The 20,324-nt window shown below is 37.9% G+C and overlaps 1 protein-coding gene across 1 annotated transcript; it reads left to right on the top strand.

Annotated features, from left to right (window-relative positions):
- The first annotated feature begins 4,366 nt into the window (after positions 1 to 4,366).
- On the top strand, positions 4,367 to 6,937 carry LOC134655467 (general odorant-binding protein 2-like). The gene is made up of 3 exons (XM_063510930.1): positions 4,367 to 4,498; positions 5,783 to 5,963; positions 6,759 to 6,937. Exons 1-3 carry the CDS (start codon positions 4,367 to 4,369, stop codon positions 6,935 to 6,937), a joined length of 492 nt encoding a protein of 163 aa, XP_063367000.1.
- Positions 6,938 to 20,324: the final 13,387 nt, after the last annotated feature.

Consider the following 20,324-nt stretch of genomic DNA (forward strand, 5'->3'; position numbering starts at 1 on the left):
TTTCGCTTAATCGCTCTTTGTTACGTTTTAGAATAATCTTATTATTTTCACTGCTTAGACGTGTTCTTCAAGTTTCTTTTGGCGTAGGTATTATGTATCTTAAATCTTAAACTGATAGTTTAAAAGTCAGATGAACAAAACTGCGTCGGGACGGGGTGTCGATCATTTAACCAAAATCTGATGTCGAACATTTAGCCATGGCTAGTCATATTAAAATGTAATGTATGTCGGAGCGAGACACCAGAAGGACGTATTGCAGTGTTACAGTTCATAGCTTTAAACGCCTGTATAAAGTCGATTAGCAATGTTTGGCTACGTATTATTTGCTTGTAACGGAATAATAAAGTTGCGTAGTGAATAACGCCACCAACTATTGGCGTATTGTTGAACTAAGATGACAGGTAGAAGGCTTTGGACCGTCAAGAGGTGTATCTTGAGTGAACGTAGGCACGAGTGGGCATTTTTGTCGTTATGTTGGTAGACTGGTCAGGCAGGTTTACCAACTTGAATTGGAGGCGGGAGCAGTTGGCTCCGCCGCTGGAACTGGCTTCCTGTTTCTTGATCGGACCGCGCTAGAGATCGGACGTTAGCCAAGCTCGTGCCTAGTTCGCTACGTTCCTGAAGGCTTATACCTGAAGGAATATTCTGAAAGCTTATAGATTCTCACGTTCTTTAACCGTTTAGCTAAGTGTTTTATTCCAAGTGTTATTTTGATTTCTTATGTGCCATTAGAAGCTTACTTTTGTAAAATAAAGATTTTAACGATTTCATGTGATCTTTTTATTATAAATCAAATCATTTTGGATCCAAATAGTGATTGGTCGTTTTGATTATTTAGTACTGAAATATAGTAGGCACTAGTATGGTTAATGAGTCTGGATGTTTATTTCATGCGTTGGTAGCATACCTACTATTTTGGCTGTGAAGTAATACATCGAGGTAATGGTACCTGTGGCATGGGCCCACCACCTGCACAATTAGCGTTTCCCCCTTTCCCTTTTTCGACATATAAATATAATTTTTGATGAAAAATAAGCTGTAATCCTAGCAAAACATATACATTTAAATATGAAAATTAGTATTAATAAACATATGTATGTTACTACCATGATAATTACATAGTAATTCGACTAATCATATGTTAGAAACTTGTAATTTTTTCGTTTAATCACCATGGTACAAAATGTTGATTTTTGAGGATAATTTGAGTAAAAATATTTCCTTTCTTTAATTAATGAAAACTGCATTATTAAAGGACCCTGCACCCGCAGCAAACATAGGGAAAAAGTGGTTTCAGTTAAATCTTACGAAATTTTAGTATGATGTTAATTTGGCTCTCCTAATTTTTTTTTTGTATAGGCACAACTCACTCAGAAGTATACTTTTAGAAATAATTGCATTCCTATCCAGTATCAATCTTCCTTGGGATCAACTTACGGTAATAATGTACTAAAAAGCCACAAATTATTAAAAACTTTTTCCATACATTTACTATGGAGAAAACCTGAAATTGTATTCACAATTTTCTATCTCGCCCATCAGTCCTACAGCAATATCTTCATACAGTATTATGGTCCTTAAATGTAACAGGGCTATATTTAATGTAATATATTTAGTAAAATAATAAAATGTCCGCCACACCGCCTCCCAAATGTCCGGAACACCATTGTTCCGTGATGGAAAATACTTATAAGAAAAATAGGTCATAGCGATTAATTTTTACATACATACATATAATCACGCCTATTTCCCGGAGGGGTAGGCAGAGACCACGGATTTCCACTTGCTACGATCCTGACATAATTTTATGTCGTGAAAAACAATTATGCTGTCGTTTCACCTTCATTTTATAAAGATTTATGTTATATTAATTTATTTTTTCTACTCCCGTACTTTTATTTGTCATTTAAAGGGTCGTGAACACACCTTTAAACCCCTATCTTATAGTCGTCAAGACAAGTCTTTAGTCTATTCCCCAAAAAAGTATTTGTGCATACACACAGTATCTTTTTGGCACTTTTACGATACTTCGTGTAATCACTACTTAATAAATATTGTATGAAATACATTGTTGCTAACCTAATTTTAATTGTCATCTCTGACAGATGAGTAAACCATAGACATGTTTTTTTTATTTCATTCATTCGTTTCCCGCCCGTACCCTCCATTCTTTGCTACTTCTTGAATGAAAAATATTTGTTCAATTTACAACTATATTTCAAAGTAAGTGCTTGGTCGTAGAAAAAGTATTGTATGCAACGTTGTTTAACTGAGTCAAAAAATACTCGTGGCGTCTTTATTAAGACGATTGGAAGGCCCAATGCCCTTGAGCGTCAGGGCGGAGCTAAGCGCTCTGTACCCGCACCACCCGCTTACCCCGCTCGCTGCGATCGTACGTGAATTTTGTATCGCTGCACCGCCACGAGGTTCAAAGAATAAGATACAGCCCAGAGGCGTGTAGTGGGCGCTATACTCGTATACCTTTTGTTTGCAGATATTTTGTTGTTTGAGTATGAGTAGATAATGCATTTAGTGGAGGTCGTAAATTACATTTCACGGTTAATACGACTCGCGTCCTGTTTAAAACGCCGTATAAAATTATATTATTATTATATATTACTTACCCATCCCGTTACGCACCATGCTGCACGTTTGTGTAATTGACATAACCGTCGTATTGAATTGGTAGAGTGTCATTCGATGGAACTTGCTAACTATGTAAGTAATCAAACTTGATGAATGAATTTACTAGTGACTTTTGTTGACATATTTGATATTGCAATATTTTTAGGTTTTCTATGGCTTGATAAGCTGAAAACTACTTATGTTTAAAATTTGAAGCTTGTGGATATACTAGAAGTACCTTAGAATTATGATGATCGTAGGTGAGTGAGTGAGTGTGTCAGTGTCGAAAATAAGGAACTTTGACGTACAATAATTCTTAAACTACTAGTTCAAATTGAATGTTTTTGAGAATATATCTTAAGCATGTTTAGCCCTATATATTACTGAAAATTCAGGGTTTTAGCTTCAGCCAGCACAAAATTACAGGACGTCGAAAATGGCCTGAATCGCTTCGAGAAAAGGATGGTACGGCCGTGCCTCTTTTTTTGCTCGACTTGGCGGGGGCACTGCCGTGCCCCCAGATTTACTTAATAAACTAACATCATTTGAATGGGTAACAATCCTAAAAATGTAATGGTTTCTGAATCAAACTATATAGTATATACCTACAACATAAATTGCCAATGTTGATAAATTTTTTTTAGAAATTGAACTTTATTAAAAACGTTAATTTTTAATGGCAATATGTCGGCGCATGTTCGAAAACATTTTTTATATATTTCAAATGAAGCTTTCTCAAACATAAGTGGAAATATTGTCATTACGTTCGTAATAATAGGCTGCGAAACACCGTGTTGCGCGCGCTAAAGCGCGTCACAACCAAATCAACATTCTGCAGTTATTTAATCTTTGGCCACAATAACTCCAATTTTATAGCACCTCGGCTCAGAACAAGCATGCAGAATACAAGGAAGGCACGGATCGACGAGCGACACAGCCTCCTCGTCTCAAAGCTAGCACACGACTGCCGGCCACGCCTTTTTCGAGCTACATACGCACAAAATGTTGAAAAATATTCGATTTCTTAAAAAAAAAATTATTTATTAACATTATTCTACGTTGCATTTGTAGTATCTGTTAAAACAATTATTCTAGTCTAAAAATAACTTTAATCGAATAAACCGTTTACTATAAATAGGCAAAGTTAGTCGCAAAACGGCCTGTCGTAATGTTCCTTTTTTGGAAAAACTATAAGTCATAGGGAACAAGTCAAACGTTAGAAATGTTGTACATAAAACGTAAAATCATATATATTTTTTTCATATTTTTTTGTTGAACCGTTAAGAAGATATAGACTCTAGAATGTTAGAGTTTTCGGCCAAAAACGGCGTCTAGCGCCTTAACAATTTTCGGCTTCGCCTCAAATTGTTACTCACGCCACTCGCCTTTTTTGACCTCTCTTAAACAACGGTTGCATAAAATACTATAAACAGACAGTAATTACAAATAGCGAACATTACAATAGGTACATAATTCACGCACGCTTTTTATTTACGACTATCTGTATTGCGCACGAAAGTGACACCTATGCTCATCGACTTAAAATCCATAACAGATCTCGGATAGATAATATAAATAAAATTACTCTTAATTCTAAAAAAGCATTATCTGCATTATAAAAAAGGTATAAGGAATCTAGATTACTCATAAATAAATCAGTAAGATAGTCATTGTACAGAAAAAAAAAACAAATCTATGGTATAAAAAGGCGTGATGGCGACGAATGGTCACTGTCTTCACAATGGCGCTTTACTGGGTAGTTTTCGCTCTGGTCCTGGCCGCTGCAGAGATGGACGCGTCTTCAGACGAGTCCATCGTCATGAGCCGTGTCACCGGGAAATTCGGGAAGACTTTGGAGGGGTGTCGGGACGAGGTAAGAACCGTTTTGTGTTTTTGCGATAAGTAGGTATTTGTGGAGATTAAATGTTCTTCTTCTTCCTCGCGTTAGCCTTTTGCCACGACTCATAGCAGCCTGGGGTCCGCTTGACAACTAATCACATGAACCCTAGCTAACCCTAGTTTTTATGAAAGCGACTGCCATCTGATCTTCCAACCCAGAGGGGAAACTAGGCCTTACTGGAATTAGTCCGGTTTCCTCACGATGTTTTCCTTCACCGAAAAGCAACTAGTAAATATCAGATATTTCAAATGAAGTTCCGAAAAACTCACTCTTTCGCGCTTTTGTGAAGAATAAATAAGTAGGTAATTTTTCTATCGGTGTATTTCTTTTATAAATGATAATATAATTCGGTTGCATTATATGAGAGTAGGGCCAGGCGTGACTCACTCCGCGATTTCGTCGCGTCGCTACAAGTACCAAAAAGTACATGAGCCCACACCAAGTTTGGTGTCTAGCCATACTAGTTACCGCACACCGCTACGGAGCGGACGCCTGCTCGCGCTTGCGTCACCTAGCGATCATATCTGTCGTAATAGACGCGATTTGTTAGAGGGTGAATCTTCTGTACCTAGTACTGATATTTATCCTGTGGTAAGGCCGCGGTCGAAACAAGCGGCAAATCAAGGCCATCATAAGCCTCTTACATACTTGTTAGAACGTGACAGACATGGTGACAAGCGATGAAAATGCGACACTGCTACCGCCGCTGGGGAGACTACATTATGGGGTTCTTCGATAAAGAGTGTACTAGGTAGTAATGTCATATAGAAAAGGGAATAAATGTGACGTTCCACGGGTAATGGTACCGTATAGCGGTTGGCGCCTACGCTATTATTAACGCCGCTCCAATACAATTGCGGTGCTATGCGACGTAAGCGCGGGACGTCACAAATATGTTTTTAACAAGCTTTTATTAGGTCGACCTGTATGTAACTATGTAATGAAATCTAAGGTAACTAATTTAACCATCTTCCAAGGATCGTAGCGTCATGAAAATTGGCAACTGTATGTAGTTCTGATGACAATAATAATAATATGGTACTGTCGAACTGATCTGATGATGGAGACAGGGGGTGGCCATAGGAACTCTATGATGAAACAACGCAACCTAATTGTGTTAGGGGTTTTTAGAATTGTCTCGATGAGTATTAGTTGTCTGTCGTAAGACAAAAGCTCACACAGTCAGCGATAAAAGCTTGAACCAAAAATGAAATGTTTGTAAAAACTTATTTACTTACTTATTCTTTTCTCCTACAGGCCAAATTAACCTCCGACACCATAAAAGGATGGGAAGAAGTCTGGGATTACGACATCGATGTAGACCGCAGAGAGATCGGCTGGGCGATCATCTGTATGTCCCACAAATTCTCCTTACTGCAAGATGATAATCACGTGCAACATGACAATTTGTTAGATTACCTCAAGACTTTCGATAATGGTAAGATTTTTACATAAAATTATAATATAAACCAACACAAAAGGCACAAAACGTGCGCGGTGACCAGAATACTGACTGGACACTGTAAGTTGAACAAGCACATGTTTCAAATTGGCAAGAAACAAGATGCGACATGCAGGTTCTGCCAGGAGTCAGAGGAGACTGCAATGCACATTCTCTGCTCCTGTGGACCATTAATGTCAAAAAGAAATACCTACTTAGGGCGGCATGTATTGCAACCCTATGAGGTACAGAACGTTACGGCCCAAAGCATCTGTAATTTTCTGAATGCAACGGGCATTAGTAATGAACTTTAAAGGGCCGTCACAATAGATCAATACCTGGTCGACGTGTCACTCAAAGGCCCAGTACCACCCCAATAATAATAAATAACACGTAACCCGTGACTAAGATGCATGTAAATATGAAATATCGGGAGCTCGAAAACAATATACTACAGGTAATCATGGTTCATATCCGGTCTATATAAGGGTCGGTTGCACCAAACCGCCTGTCACCGTTAAAGCATTCGCTAAATTTTATTGTATGGAAATTGTCATAGTTCTCTGACGAGTGATGTTGATCAGACTGTCAAACAAATGTGGTTGGTGCAACTGGCCCTAAGTCTAGTGAAACTACCTAACCGTGAATCATTCAAAACTGTTAGGAAACCTCATAGTTTCGCCATGTCCGTCTGTCAGGCCCAGGCTTTGCTCCATGATCGTTAGTACTAGAAAGCTGCATATTTTATTTTGAAAATACTGCATATATTATCTATCTGATTTCGACTTACAGGTGACGCTGTGGCAGCCACAGTAACGAATTTATTCCTAGACTGCCAGAAAAAACATGGGCATATCAATGACGATTGCAGCCGCACCGCTAAGTTGTTAGTATGCTTCAGGGAGGAAGCCAAGACTGTCGGCATTGCGCCCTACGTCGACTTGGTTAAAGATGTGATACAGGAGAGTTAAGACCCAACGGCGAAACGTGACATTCGAAACCATACTAACAGGATTGACGTGTTTTTGACCGAATCTGATAACTAAATGTGACGTAAAGACCTTATGGCGTTCGGCGCTATCGCTGTTATTAACGCTCCAATACTATTGCGGCGCTACGCGACGTAAGCGCCAACCGCCATAAGTTACCTTTTGCCGAGGAACGTCACAAATTTTTATTGCCGAATTGATATTGTGCTTGATAACTGGTGTTTAACTAGCCATTAATGTGTAAATCTAAAATTCATTGTTTATTTTGATATCCAAAATATCCTAAACCCTGTCTAAATAATATTTGTAGATATTATTGAATTAATTTTTTGAGAAAGTGTGTAAGATGTTAGAAAATTTTACTACTTACCTATCCTCCAAGCGGTTAAAGTGAAATATCAAGTTCTTCATACCGTATATTTTCATTAATGCTGCAACTTTTCGGACTAGCATGCATACGTATTGTAACTGTTAATAACTTTGTACAAAATTATTTCTTGTCGATTCTTTGGCCAGTATTGTTTTTAATTTCTATCCAACGGGGCGAATTTTTATGAGTGGATATAATTAATACTTCTGACGATCATACAGCAAGAATAATGATTTAGCATGTATACTTTTTTGTTTGTGAGAAAAAAGCAGAAAATAATGCAACCCTGATCTCAAATCTATTAATGAACATGAGCCTGCAATAGCTAAAGTATGTAAGTATCATACTTGCTGAAGAAACGCCGTTAAATACTTAGGTAAGTATACTAAAACATCGAATATTTCAATGATCTCAATATTAATTTTTGCCTCTGCCGCGAAATACCTTCCTTTAATTAAAATTTGACGTAGCTTACCTAAGAACACAACAAATATTACAAATAATGAACCTCAAATGAATTTTTATACCCGAGACGGCGGGAAATATAAAATATTAAACAGCGAAATTGTATTCTTTGAAATGAAGCCTTTTGGGTTGTTTACCGATATTAAATAATTTAATAAGCTTTCCTACAGAGAAGATTTTTTATTTAGGAAAGATAATAGTACCTATAAGTAAGGGGGTGGTTGGTAAAACAACAGGACAGGGATCGGAACCGGTTTTTTGCAAAAACATAGAAATAACCATATTTTTCGAATTATTTTATACTCGAAATGTAGGACTCAGTTGTGTTTTTAGGTTACGACTTCGTATTATTAGATTGCCCAATTAGAAATGAAGTAATTAGCAAAGAACGAAAAAATACCGTTTCCGTTCCCATACAAAAAATACCGGTATCCGATCCCTGCAACAGGAAGTCAATTCGAACATGCATTTTGATGTTAAAATGATGTCATTTTGTTATCCTTTGCGCGGGCAAACCCCGGCTCGTACCAATGAGTTTCTCGGAACTTATGTACGAAATATCATTTAATATTTACCAGTTGCTTTTCAGTGAAGGAAAACATCGTGAGGAAACCGGACTAATCCCAATAAGGCCGGACGCGCCTGCTTGCTACGTCCCCTCTCCACCAGGCTTTAACGTTGCTCCTCAACAATATCTTGGACAGCGACAATGAACTAGATATTTTCTTCTCGACGGAGTCTAAATTCCTAGCCGCATCAAATTGCTACATCGAATCAATCGTTACCACTAGCTCCATTACCAACCTAATATACTATAATAATTATTCGCTTGAAATATTTGACATTGCTTATGTACAACTGACTTAATTTTAATAAACTGCCTATATTACCTGATTGACTTTATCCGGAATTGTATTTTTATGACTTTATACAATTATTTTAATGCCTCGATTTATTTATATTCATGATATTTAATTAATTATTGCAATCCCACGATTTAATTATCCTTTAATGACATTAATCAATTATTTTACTCCCTCGATCTCTTTTATTTAATGTAATGTGTAATAATCATTTCACTCAATTATTAGAAAAATACATGTTGTTATATAGCTATTAAGAAATGTACTTACCTAATTCCAATTAGCACGTAAGGTTGAACTGTAAGTGTTAATTGTATGCAACAACAAATAAACAAATAAGGTCTAGTTTAATTTGTGTGATAGCCAGTGATCGGCACGACCCGTGACGCACCGCGGGATTGCGAGCAGAAATCATAATATGGACATGATTAGATTATAACATAACTCCGTGATTTTGTTAAATAGAATAATTTTATTGTATGATATATATTTGCAAATTATACGATAAAGTGTTAAATAAGCTTATAAAATGTATAATTAATTATTAAATAAAAAAATAATATATTACTATGTGATTATATACCTATTTTGAACTTGATGTCGTTTTATTTAATGGTAAAAATCATTCATCTTCCTGTGTGGAATACCTTTATGTACTACAATCGGAAATATTGACTTCCTAAAAAGACCGAAATCTCGGGGCATATCCATGTTAACATAATGATTGAGGTCATTGACACCGTGCGACACGGGTCGTGCCGATCACTGGTGATAGCCGATTTTGAGTGTGATTTCTACTCGCATTTTCAAGAGAATCATAAAATGATTTATTTGCAGCTACATGCCGTTTTTCCCCGAATCAAATTGATTATAAATCAATTGGTAAATTACGAGTACTAATTAAATGCAAACACATTTTCACTGAAAATATCTCCAGCCAATTCAAATTCACCCGAACAAAATTAGAATACAGAACAAACGTTAACTTTCAACTGTTTATTTATCAGGTGTTAACATTTTTAACCGGTACCGAACCAGGTAACATTAAAACGTGTGACCGCACGTTCCTTATCCGGTTCAAATCGCCTGTTCAGCACGTAATTCGAGGCGGTTCAACCGGCAATTCGCGGCGGTTGAACCGGGTAATTATTGGTCCATTCCACCCCGGTTGAACGGCCTTTTACAAACGACGAGACGGGCGGAAAATAAATATTATTTTTGCGAAGACGTAGGTACACTCAGAATCCATTTGGCATATGAAAAAGTTTTGTATATTTGTAAGCCCATACTTGGCAAAATACACCGGTATTTTGATATTTCCGTCATCTCATTGCTTATCGAACTGACATTTTGTCGATTTGTATCTTTACCTCGAGTTTGACAGTGACATATTCGCTAGCGACTGCGTTGGGTGCAAGCGAGATGCGTTTGAGTTGACGCAGTCGCTAGCATCTAAAGCCGCATAAAACTCATGGGTACCTGCGGCATATCGTTGACGATTTTAACAAACGTTTGTGTATCAAAGCGAAAGGAGGCTTTAAAGACAATTAATTTTTGTTGCATAAAAAGACTAGTTTTAATTTTTAACTTATTTTACACTAGGTACGTGAGTACTTAATAAAATAATTAGAAAAAACTTTGTCAACGTATACCTATTTGGGCCATCCTGTAACTCAATTAAAAAAAATATATTTTCAGATTCCGCAAATCCATAGATGGCATAGATTGTTAGTTACAAGACACTTATAAGACTACATTAGTAAAACTACCTATTACATAAAAACATAAAAATACTTATTTTCTAGGTCGCAGGACATGAAGGTCGGTATATCGGCGGAGGATATCCGAGTCCCACCTGTCTGCTATCATTCTCAGGATGCTATTTGAGCTCCCCCTCATCCGCATCACCACAGATGCCGTCTTCTTCCTTACTATGGCATAAAAGTCCTCTACGCTAGCATCGGCAAACATCCCAGAGGCGCTGCAGAATCGAGGAAGCCCAAACAGCATTTTGAAAATGTTATTATATTGGATACGCAGGGTTTTATAGGTTTTCAGCCTGAAATTGGCCCACAGGCCACACGTATAAAAACTTTGACAGTAGGCTCGAAACAAAGTCAGCTTCACTTGAGAACTGCAGCGTGCGAACCTGTGCGCCAGCATCCCGCCTCGGACCGACAACGCCCTGCGCTCCCGCTCGATATCGAGATTGCCTTTCAGGTCCTCAGTCACAATATGCCCAAGGTATTTGAAAAGAGTGACACGATTCAAAGGGACTCCGTTCAACATTATTTTGGGCGTGTAGGCTGGACACTTTATTTTACCCCTGAAAATCATGAACTCGCTTTTGGCAGCGTTGTATTTCAAACCGTGCTGCTGCGCATACACCTCGCAAGCATCGATAAGTTTTTTTAGCCCTGATACACTGAGCCCAAACAGCACCATGTCGTCGGCATAACTAATATTATTTACACATACGTTATCAATTCTACAACCGACATGAGTGCTGCTGAGCCCCTCAATCAGTTCATTTATGTACAAACTAAACAATCTAGGCGAGGTTAGCCCCCCTTGCCTCACCCCGCACTTTAGCACATACGGATCCGAATATTCTTTAGCCCATTTTACCACGTTTATCTGCTTGCTATACCAGTGCGACATGATTCCCGTCACAGCCGGATTTATGCCTGTCTCTTTCAATTTTGATCACAGTATATCATACGACACGGTATCGAACGCCTTAGAAATATCCAAGAAACAGGCATAAACAGGCGTATTTCTCTTAACATAATAGCTTACTTTGGTCTCCCCCAGATTTTTACGCGTAGTCTCATCCTCTGCTTTTGAAGCTGACTGTACCTAATGTACCTATATGAGTTTACGTTGCTGAAATACAAATGAAGAGTCTTTTAAACGTAGACGTAAAGGCGGTGTATATTAGTTAGTACCTAAGTGTGAAACATGTCTAAAGTCGTACCTAGAAAATTAGTTTTAGTATTGAATTGCTTGGTGTAAACGAATTGAGTTAACAGAAAACGAGCTTAAACTTATTAGAATATTTACTCTATGCTGTTTTGTTATTTGAGACTTTCTTTTTTTCTTTTTTAGCTTTAGGTATTATTTATATTATACAAAAACATTATAAAAAGGGTCACACCAAATTCCTGTTTTATTGTTGAAGTTTACCACAAATTATTATACTGATTATACCTACTTTTTAAGTGGAGGCCTGTAAATAAACTTTTCGTGTCGTGTAATTATGATATGTATTATGATATTACATAACTATGGCATCGTAACCCGGGTATACCCCGGGTACCGATCTGTCACCGAATCACCCCCATACAAGTTAAAATGTACATCTGATCGCTGGTATAACTGATGGGTACCTTTATACCTCACGCATCGTAAGACTACTAATTAAAATGTATAATTAATAACTATCGTGTCGTATCCGGCTCGTGGGTAAACCCGAGTACCCCGCGGGATGGTCACCCACGTACGGTTTAAAATTTAATGCCACTAATGAATGCCTTTGAATTACTTTTAAAAGTTCAACGTTTCTTTTATGAGCTTGCACATTTAGAGAGATACAGCGTCTTAATGCTTTCGTGCTTAAAAAGATGAAAATTTAATTTACTGTAAAGGAAGTATTTACGCGCTGTCTGTTGGTAAAAAACTAAGCCTTTTCCGCTCGTCTTATGTTTTTTTAGTGAATTTTCTCTCTGAATTTTAATGTACAAATCGCGGAACTTTCATTACATTTATTTGAGGTTACTCGATAAGGTACACGTACACTAGGGTGGAGCGAAATCCAAAATTCTTGAATATAGCAATGGAACCCCTCTAAAAGGATGTCTAATTTTTTATTAGTTAAGGGAAAAAAAATAAAAGAAATATTGGTATATACTTTTAGCCCTCTACTATTCGATTATATATAGCAATACATGTATATTTTTAATTAATTTAATTTGTGCTTATTTTTGTTATAACAAGTTTTATTCATTAAATAACATCTTTTTGTTACAGATATACTCGATTCCTATACTTATTTTTGTTTATAACATATATTTTTATGACCCGGTAAAACCACGTAAATCGAGGTTTTATGGAAAAGGCCCTTTAACCCGGATACTGTGCACAAATTGGAGTTTACAACTAATTACAGAACCGTGAAAACTATTTTGAACGTGATAAGATAATAAAAATACTACTAGTAAAAGTAAATATATGCCTAACATACGTGTGAACATGACCCAAAAAGGGCGTAAGCGACGCCGAAGGACAAAATTTGACGCTCATTTAAACATATAAATAACCCATTTTTTGCAGTAAAATGATACTTTTCGTAATCAATAACACCAAAAAAAAATAACTCATATATTTTTTTACACTGTAGCATTTTCCTTGTTTTGCATGAAATTGCTGTTTAATATGAAAGTTTGAAATTTTATTATTTCATAAATATTGAAAAAGGCACAAAAATTTTGGTAATAACTTATTATACGCTTATTAAGTATTATATAATTTCAATAAAATGTACACATATTAGTGAAATAGTAATATTTAAATAATTGATGAAAATTTACCTTTATTAATTTCTTTAGCGGCTGGGTAGAGGGCTAAAAGTAGTGTTTATTTTGAAACTTGATATAATCACTATAATCTACATGACAAAATGCAACTTTTTGTACCGGTTCCACATTGATAATCAAATTTTTATTTTTTCCCATACAACGACGCTCCACCCTAACGTACACGTTGGGTTACCAGATACAAATTTAGAATTTCCTGACAAAATTCCTGATTTCCGAAATTTTTCCTGACATTCATATTTTTCACGACGATGGGGGGGAGGGGGTCTCTAGCCGTTAGCGATGGCCATCCGATTGAGCCGAGCCGCGCGCGTCATGTACCTATATGTATGCTTGATTAAAGATTTGTTAATTAATAATTATGAAGTTATTGATAAGTTGAGTGGATCTCATTTATTATTTTTTACAATGTTTTTGATTAATTGATTAATTTAAGTAAATAAAAAGGTACTTTATAATAAAGTCTATCAATTCAAAAAATTCCTGACATTTTCGTGTTCCGTCCCCATTCCTGACAAAAGGCCAAAATTCCTGACATGTCAGGAAAATTCCTGTCATCTGGTAACCCTACGTACACGTACCTACTAGTGCTCGTCACGGTCCCAATACATGTAATCTTTAAACTTAAGTCATTGTCAATAGAGGTGACAGCAGGGTGTCATCTATTGGGCATTAGCATGTCAAGCACAGGGACGTTTACCTTACTCATTGCTTTATTTATTGTTGAAAGTTCCTTCATATGTAAAGTAGTTCACATAGATTTATTGGTACATTTTGCATTGACTAGTAAGTTTAAGTATTATAATAACCTGGGCATTTGTAACAGCAGTATAGTTCGTCCACCGTTCAAACTCTTTAGGGACCAATAAATTTGCGTATATTGTACGAATATTTACTTGACTTAAGTTTCAAGCTCTCATAAAAATTGTGGATTTGGCTTTTTCTACGTACAAGCTGGTTTGCCAGCCTATACATATTCAACTTACGTCAATATGTTACGAGTATTATCGCGATTTAAATGATGACGATCGAATTAACGCTGCGTAAAGTAAGGGACTGATGGTCGGAGCGTATGTATAATTGATGGCCAATCGGCCGCACCAATGATTACCACGTTGAATTTACAATATAGCTCTAATACTTACCGTAAAAGTATATAACTTTGCCCTTTAACATAACTTTGCCCACCGCGTCACAACTTAAAAGTAGTTACCAGATACACTTTCTTGTAATTATTTTTAAGTTCTTCAGTTTCTTCAGAAAATTTTGGACCAGACACTAATAGTAATTTATGCGACTGCTACATAGTGAAAGGAATACAACACGAGGGTTTATATTATGAAACGAATTAACGAAGTGAGATTCATATTAGGATCACACGAGTGTTTTAATGCCTGATTATGTACAGTTACTTACACTGTTTTATGACATGAATTATATTGTTAATGATGTGGCTAATACCTAGGTACCTTTTACAGGCCAGACACTATACAACAGCACCTGCTGATCACAGATTAGTTCGGTTACTATTCATCAAGTAGTGGGTTGCAAAATCAGTCAAACTGATGAATTCACCTTCGAATGTCCCCTTTCATCATTGGCTACAGCATCTTTGCAGATGATAGTTGCAGCTACTAAAGAGGTATTTTGAGGAGGTAGTCTCTAGCCTATTAGGCTCTAGCCTACATGGACTGCGAGGACTATATCACTTACTTTATGACTATATAATAATAATAAGACGCGAGTTGGCACAGTGGCTGTTAACAGCCACTGGGTAGAAAGCGGCGCACACCTCTCGACACCCCTGAGCCGCTCACACCGATGTTGCGCCTGGTCGTCTTCGCGACGGCAGTTTCAGGGGCCCATCTAGTGCGCGGCAAGTCACCACCTGCCTCGATAACTTGTGTAAACATTGTTATGGCAGGTGTCCGTACGTCTTTGTAATAATCCAGTCTCATAGTCCACCCAAACTTCAATCCATAGACCGGTATACTGTTCTCTTTTTCTACAATAGTCCCAATGCCCGCTGAGACCGGTTCATGGGTGTCTATTTTTGCACCTGTGAACTGGTTCCAGCAGGCGTTCTACATGACATAAAAACTCTCCAAGGGGACTCTACGTGTTGGATCTGTGGGGACCCACGCAAGCCTATCAAAAAACCGGGATTATAGGCCCGTGATATCCAAGGAGATACAAATAATAATATATTGATAGACCAATGGCCGATCGGCATTTCTTGCCGCATCGATCACAGATGTGTCTTAACTCCTGGTTCCAGCAGCTCTGCGAATTCGCTTCTGCTTAAGGTGGTCCAACCAGAGCTCGTCGTGCTTTGCCATGCCACAGGGCGGACACGCCATACATCAAAAATGATTTGCGTTTATATGTGTGCGCGGCACGTCTGTACACGCGTCATTGAGTTTCTGACGGAATCCTGACATGTTCTCAGTAGAGCGACTTACGCACACATTCATGTCGCGGCCTGTCGCGGGCGAGGTAGTCCGAATCGGGGCGGGGCGGTGCGTGTCCGTTCTGTATGATTAAGCCCTCGCTACACGGTCGCCAACAAGCCTTCTAACCGTCTGACCTTGGTCTGTCCTTGGTCAGTTTTGGTCAAATTTTGTTGGAAACAACTGTCTACACGGTCCATCCAGACCAAGGCCACGCGGTCTGAGGGGCTTGTCGGCGACCGTGTAGCAAGGGCTTTATACTATTACTTATTCTGTGGCCATGCCTTCCCGCAGGTTACGACGCCATACCTACATCAAAAATGCAGCATCATCATCATCGGCAGGTTAAGCCATACATACAACAAATATAATAACCATCGTGTTGACGTCTGTAAGCATAACATCGTTATATAGAGGTAATTTGATTTAGCAAAATAGCCTATTGTACTTGCAACAGAACTCTCCTTCAGAGTAGGTAGGAAAAACGTAGGCAATTAGAGCTTGTGCCGGCTTAAATCGGCGTGCACTTTTTGGTTCAATCGACAGCGATATGCACTTCGTTTGAATCCAGAGTATTGGGATTTGTCCACAGACTACCTCAACTACTAGATAGAGTATGTCAGATGGAAGTAACCACATTATAAGCGCTTTCATATACAAATTTAGTATGGGAACGGGACCACTTATGTATTTGAATTGCGCCCACACAATTACGACCCTCTAAATAAAAAATATTTACAAAAATTTAGCTATAGGGTGAATCCGGGCTGAATATTAGTTTGTCCCCGCAGGACACATTGTTTTTAAAAATACATGTATTTTACTTTCCTCGTATTCGAACTGAAAAGTAGTGTTTAACTCGGGTGAAAGGCATCGTTTTATCCCTTAGTTAACAATCTACTATTCAATCATAACTTGTTTCTTAAGTTCCAATTGTCCTTTAGGTAATATTGTCCAGTATTTTTATTTATTTTAAACTTCATAGCACATCAAAAAAGTACAAAAAGCGGACTTAATGCATTACGGCATTCTCTACCAGAATTCACTGAGCCAGGCCACGTAGCCAACGTGCCAATAGCTAACGCTCCGTAGCGAACGAAACGCAACTGTCCCTGTCGCACTAATATGGAAGAGAGATAGAGAGACACAAAGCGATTCTATGGCGAAGCGCAAGCGATTGTCACCTTGGCTAGGCCGCCAGAAACACCCTAAGCTTAGCTAAGGATTAGAGATGCCCCGAATAGTGCTTTTGGCCGAATACCTATCGAATACCGAATATTCGGGCACTCTCTCGGCCGAATACCGAATATTCGGCATGAGATGCGAACATTGTGAGTGACAATTATTATGAGCGCCTGGCGTCCGTTGGCTCGTTGGGTGGACGACATCCGGACGATTGCGGGATTTGCGGGTCACTTCTGGATGAGATTAGCTCAGGACCGGGACAAGTGGCGTATTCGAAGAGAGGCCTATGCTCAGCAGTGGGCGATAAAGGGCTGATATGATTATGATGATGATGAATTATTATGAAAACTGTTCGCCAACAAAGCACAACGTTTTGTTAAGATATATTTTTTATAAAACCGAACTAATGAATGTAGTTAGAGTCAATCAAATTAGACCCATGATAAAAATAAAATATTTCATAATCAACAAATGCTTAAAAAGGGTCTTCCTATTTAACAACTTTCTAATAACACATTTTAAATATTAAATATACCAAATTTTTGGTTTATATTTTTTTTGTAATTTTTCTTTTTAGGTAGGGGCAACAGATATTCGGTATTCGGCCGAATAGTAGGCAACATTCGGCCGAATACCGAATATTCGGCAAAGTGGCCGAACAGGCCGAATAACGAATAGTTGCCGAATATTCGTGGCATCTCTACTAAGGATACATCCAAAGCATGGCATTAGTTGGACAAACACATCTTAAATTCAACTAGCAGTTCGCAAGCCGTGTTGTGGACTTACTCCCGAGGACGCCCGAAGTGCAAATTGAAAACTTGAGCCTGGAGCTACTAGATCACCTCGAATAGATTTCGCAGTGAAAATTGACCAGGCACAGATTTTGGCTATGCATAAAAACAGCCGCCACATTTTTAAAGTGTCAGTCTATGGAACTTGCTAACTACCTATGTAAACAAAAGTCACTAGTCACTTGACATTCAGAGACAATTTTAATATGGCGGTTTGTTTATATAGTTAGCAAGTTCCATAGAATGACACTTTACAAATAATTTTCATTTTAACCTTGAAGGCCAAAAACACTTTAAAATACACTTTTACCCGCATAAGTATATAGTTTTTATGAAATCCTCAGTGAGTCAAAATGACGCCTACCTAACAACTGAAATTATTCTTCCAGGAAATTAATCCTACCCCTTTAAGACGTATACGTCTTCTCACTGTGTATTTCTAAAAAAACCGGCCAAGTGTGAGTCGGACTCGCGTTCCAAGCGTTCCGTACATTAAGTCCGACTCACGCTTGACTGTACATTTCTGATAGGATTTCCTGTCATCTGTAGGTAAAGAAATATTGTGTGCATTTTTCTTAAACCCAGTAGTTTCGGAGATAAAAGGGGGGGAATGATAGTCGGACAGACAGACAGACGCATGAGTGATCCTATAAGGGTTTCGTTTTTTCCTTTTGAGGTACGGAACCCTAAAAACGGTCACAATTTCTTAAGTGCTACATCTATTGGATGAGTGATCCGTTCTGAGAGATTAAACATTCTACGACTTTCCAACACCGCAGTTTAAAAATATTCTACGTAACATTGCTCGCAATTGTACCATAAACCTTATACCAACTAACTTAGAGTTGATTTTCCTTTACAGTCACTGAAGCTAAAACATTATAATTTTTTTGCCGTGTGGTCTTGAATGTAAATGTTGTGCGTGTGTCGAGTTAACGTTTACACTAGGGCCACTTGCACCATACACTAACCCGGGGTTAATCGGTTAAACCTGGAGTTACCATGGTTACCAGTACAATTTGACACGGGATAAACGGTTTAACCGCTTAACCCCGGGTTAGTGGAATGTGCAAGTGGGCCTTATACGTTAGAGTCGCAGACTCCATAGACACAAATTCAGTACCCCTAGTGTAAATTTCATTCGATAGCGTGACGTGACGTACGCGTTTGCGTTAAGTGTAATTTTTTATGGGTTTTGAGTTTCCAAAACGTCCCGCTTGGCGCGCTGTTCAAAATCCCATACAAAAATAGACAACGCAAACGCGAACGCTCGTCACGCTGTCGAATTGACATTTACACTAGGGGTTCTGGATCTATTACCAAGAATAATTGAGCGTCAAGTCACCGTAGTAGGTTATTCACCGTATTCTCGTGCTATAAATTCAAAATCAAAGTATTCATACATACATACATACATACCTACATAATAATCACGCCTACTTATTTCCCGGAAGGGTAGACGGGTAAGGGGAGTGGAAATCCATGGTATCTGTATACCACAGATTTCCACTTGCTAATACGATCCTGATATACCTCTTTCGCTTCCGGTACTTTCATAACATTCCTCATACACGCTCGCCGGTTTAGGGTGCTCTTGACCTGGCCTTTCTTCAGGATTTCCCCGATCTGATTAGAGAAAGTCCGCCGAGGTCTGCCCCTTCGTCTCCCTCTTGTACTTCTCCCTATACACTCTTTGTCAGCCTTCTTTCACTCATGCTTTACACGTGTCCAAACCATCTCAACATACCTTTCTCAATTGTTGTCACTACATCTTCATTCAGTCCACACTTTTCCCTTATCACACTGTTCCTAATTCTATCTTGTAATCTCTGTATCTCTCATGTAACTATATTTCCATTCATTCCAATAGTAGTTACTGCTTTTATTCGCGGTGGGTACAGTATATACATTGTTTAATGCAATTAGTGCCTTTAACTCCCACACACTTGCTTAGTTTTCACCACAAAGGAATACACTAGCTGCCTGTGCTCCTAAAAGCGGAATTCTCTCAGAATTTCTTTGAGTTTCCGACCGGTATCATATTCTCTTTCAAAAAGGAATAATGCTTGTTATTTTGACAGCTAGGCATAATGTTTCAGGTTGAAATGTTTAGGATATGGGATATTGGAAAACTAGAAGTGTATTAGGCTAGTTCGTTCGCATTGCAAATGCAGTAAATCATCATTGTCCGCCGGCCTAATCACACCCGTAACCATCAAATCGTTCCTAATTAGAAAGTCAAGTACACAGTAGGTAGTGTTGGTAGGCAGAGATGTGAAAAATACTTTATAAAAAGTATTTAAATACAAAATACAAATACTTCCTTGATATACTATTTCAAATACAAAATACAAAATAGTTTTTGAATTTGTATTTAAAATACAAAATACTAAATAGGTATTTTCAAAATACTTTTTAAAAATACAAATACTTTGCGATAAAAGGTACTCTGAATAGTGAATACCTAGTCTGAATTAAAAAGTATTATTACTAAAAATATCCGAATTGAAAAGACTCTCTTTATTCTTTGAAAACAGTGTGTCAATCAGTCCTCTATCTAAAGTGAAAATTTCTAGTTGTTTGCTCATATTAACCGGAAGGATGGATGGATGATGGTTTATAACGGACAATTTTTAAAAGCATTAAT

The sequence above is a fragment of the Cydia amplana genome, chromosome 16, assembly GCF_948474715.1.
Source record: "Cydia amplana chromosome 16, ilCydAmpl1.1, whole genome shotgun sequence".
Classification (NCBI taxonomy): domain Eukaryota; kingdom Metazoa; phylum Arthropoda; class Insecta; order Lepidoptera; family Tortricidae; genus Cydia; species Cydia amplana.

What these genes read in the sequence shown, in the direction of transcription:
- LOC134655467 (XM_063510930.1), top strand. Translation starts at nt 4,367, where the DNA reads ATGGCGCTTTACTGGGTAGTTTTCGCTCTGGTCCTGGCCGCTGCAGAG. An exon ending in TGGAGGGGTGTCGGGACGAG is followed by an intron (nt 4,499 to 5,782) that starts GTAAGAACCGTT and finishes TTTCTCCTACAG; the next exon opens with GCCAAATTAACCTCCGACAC. An exon ending in CCTCAAGACTTTCGATAATG is followed by an intron (nt 5,964 to 6,758) that starts GTAAGATTTTTA and finishes TTCGACTTACAG; the next exon opens with GTGACGCTGTGGCAGCCACA.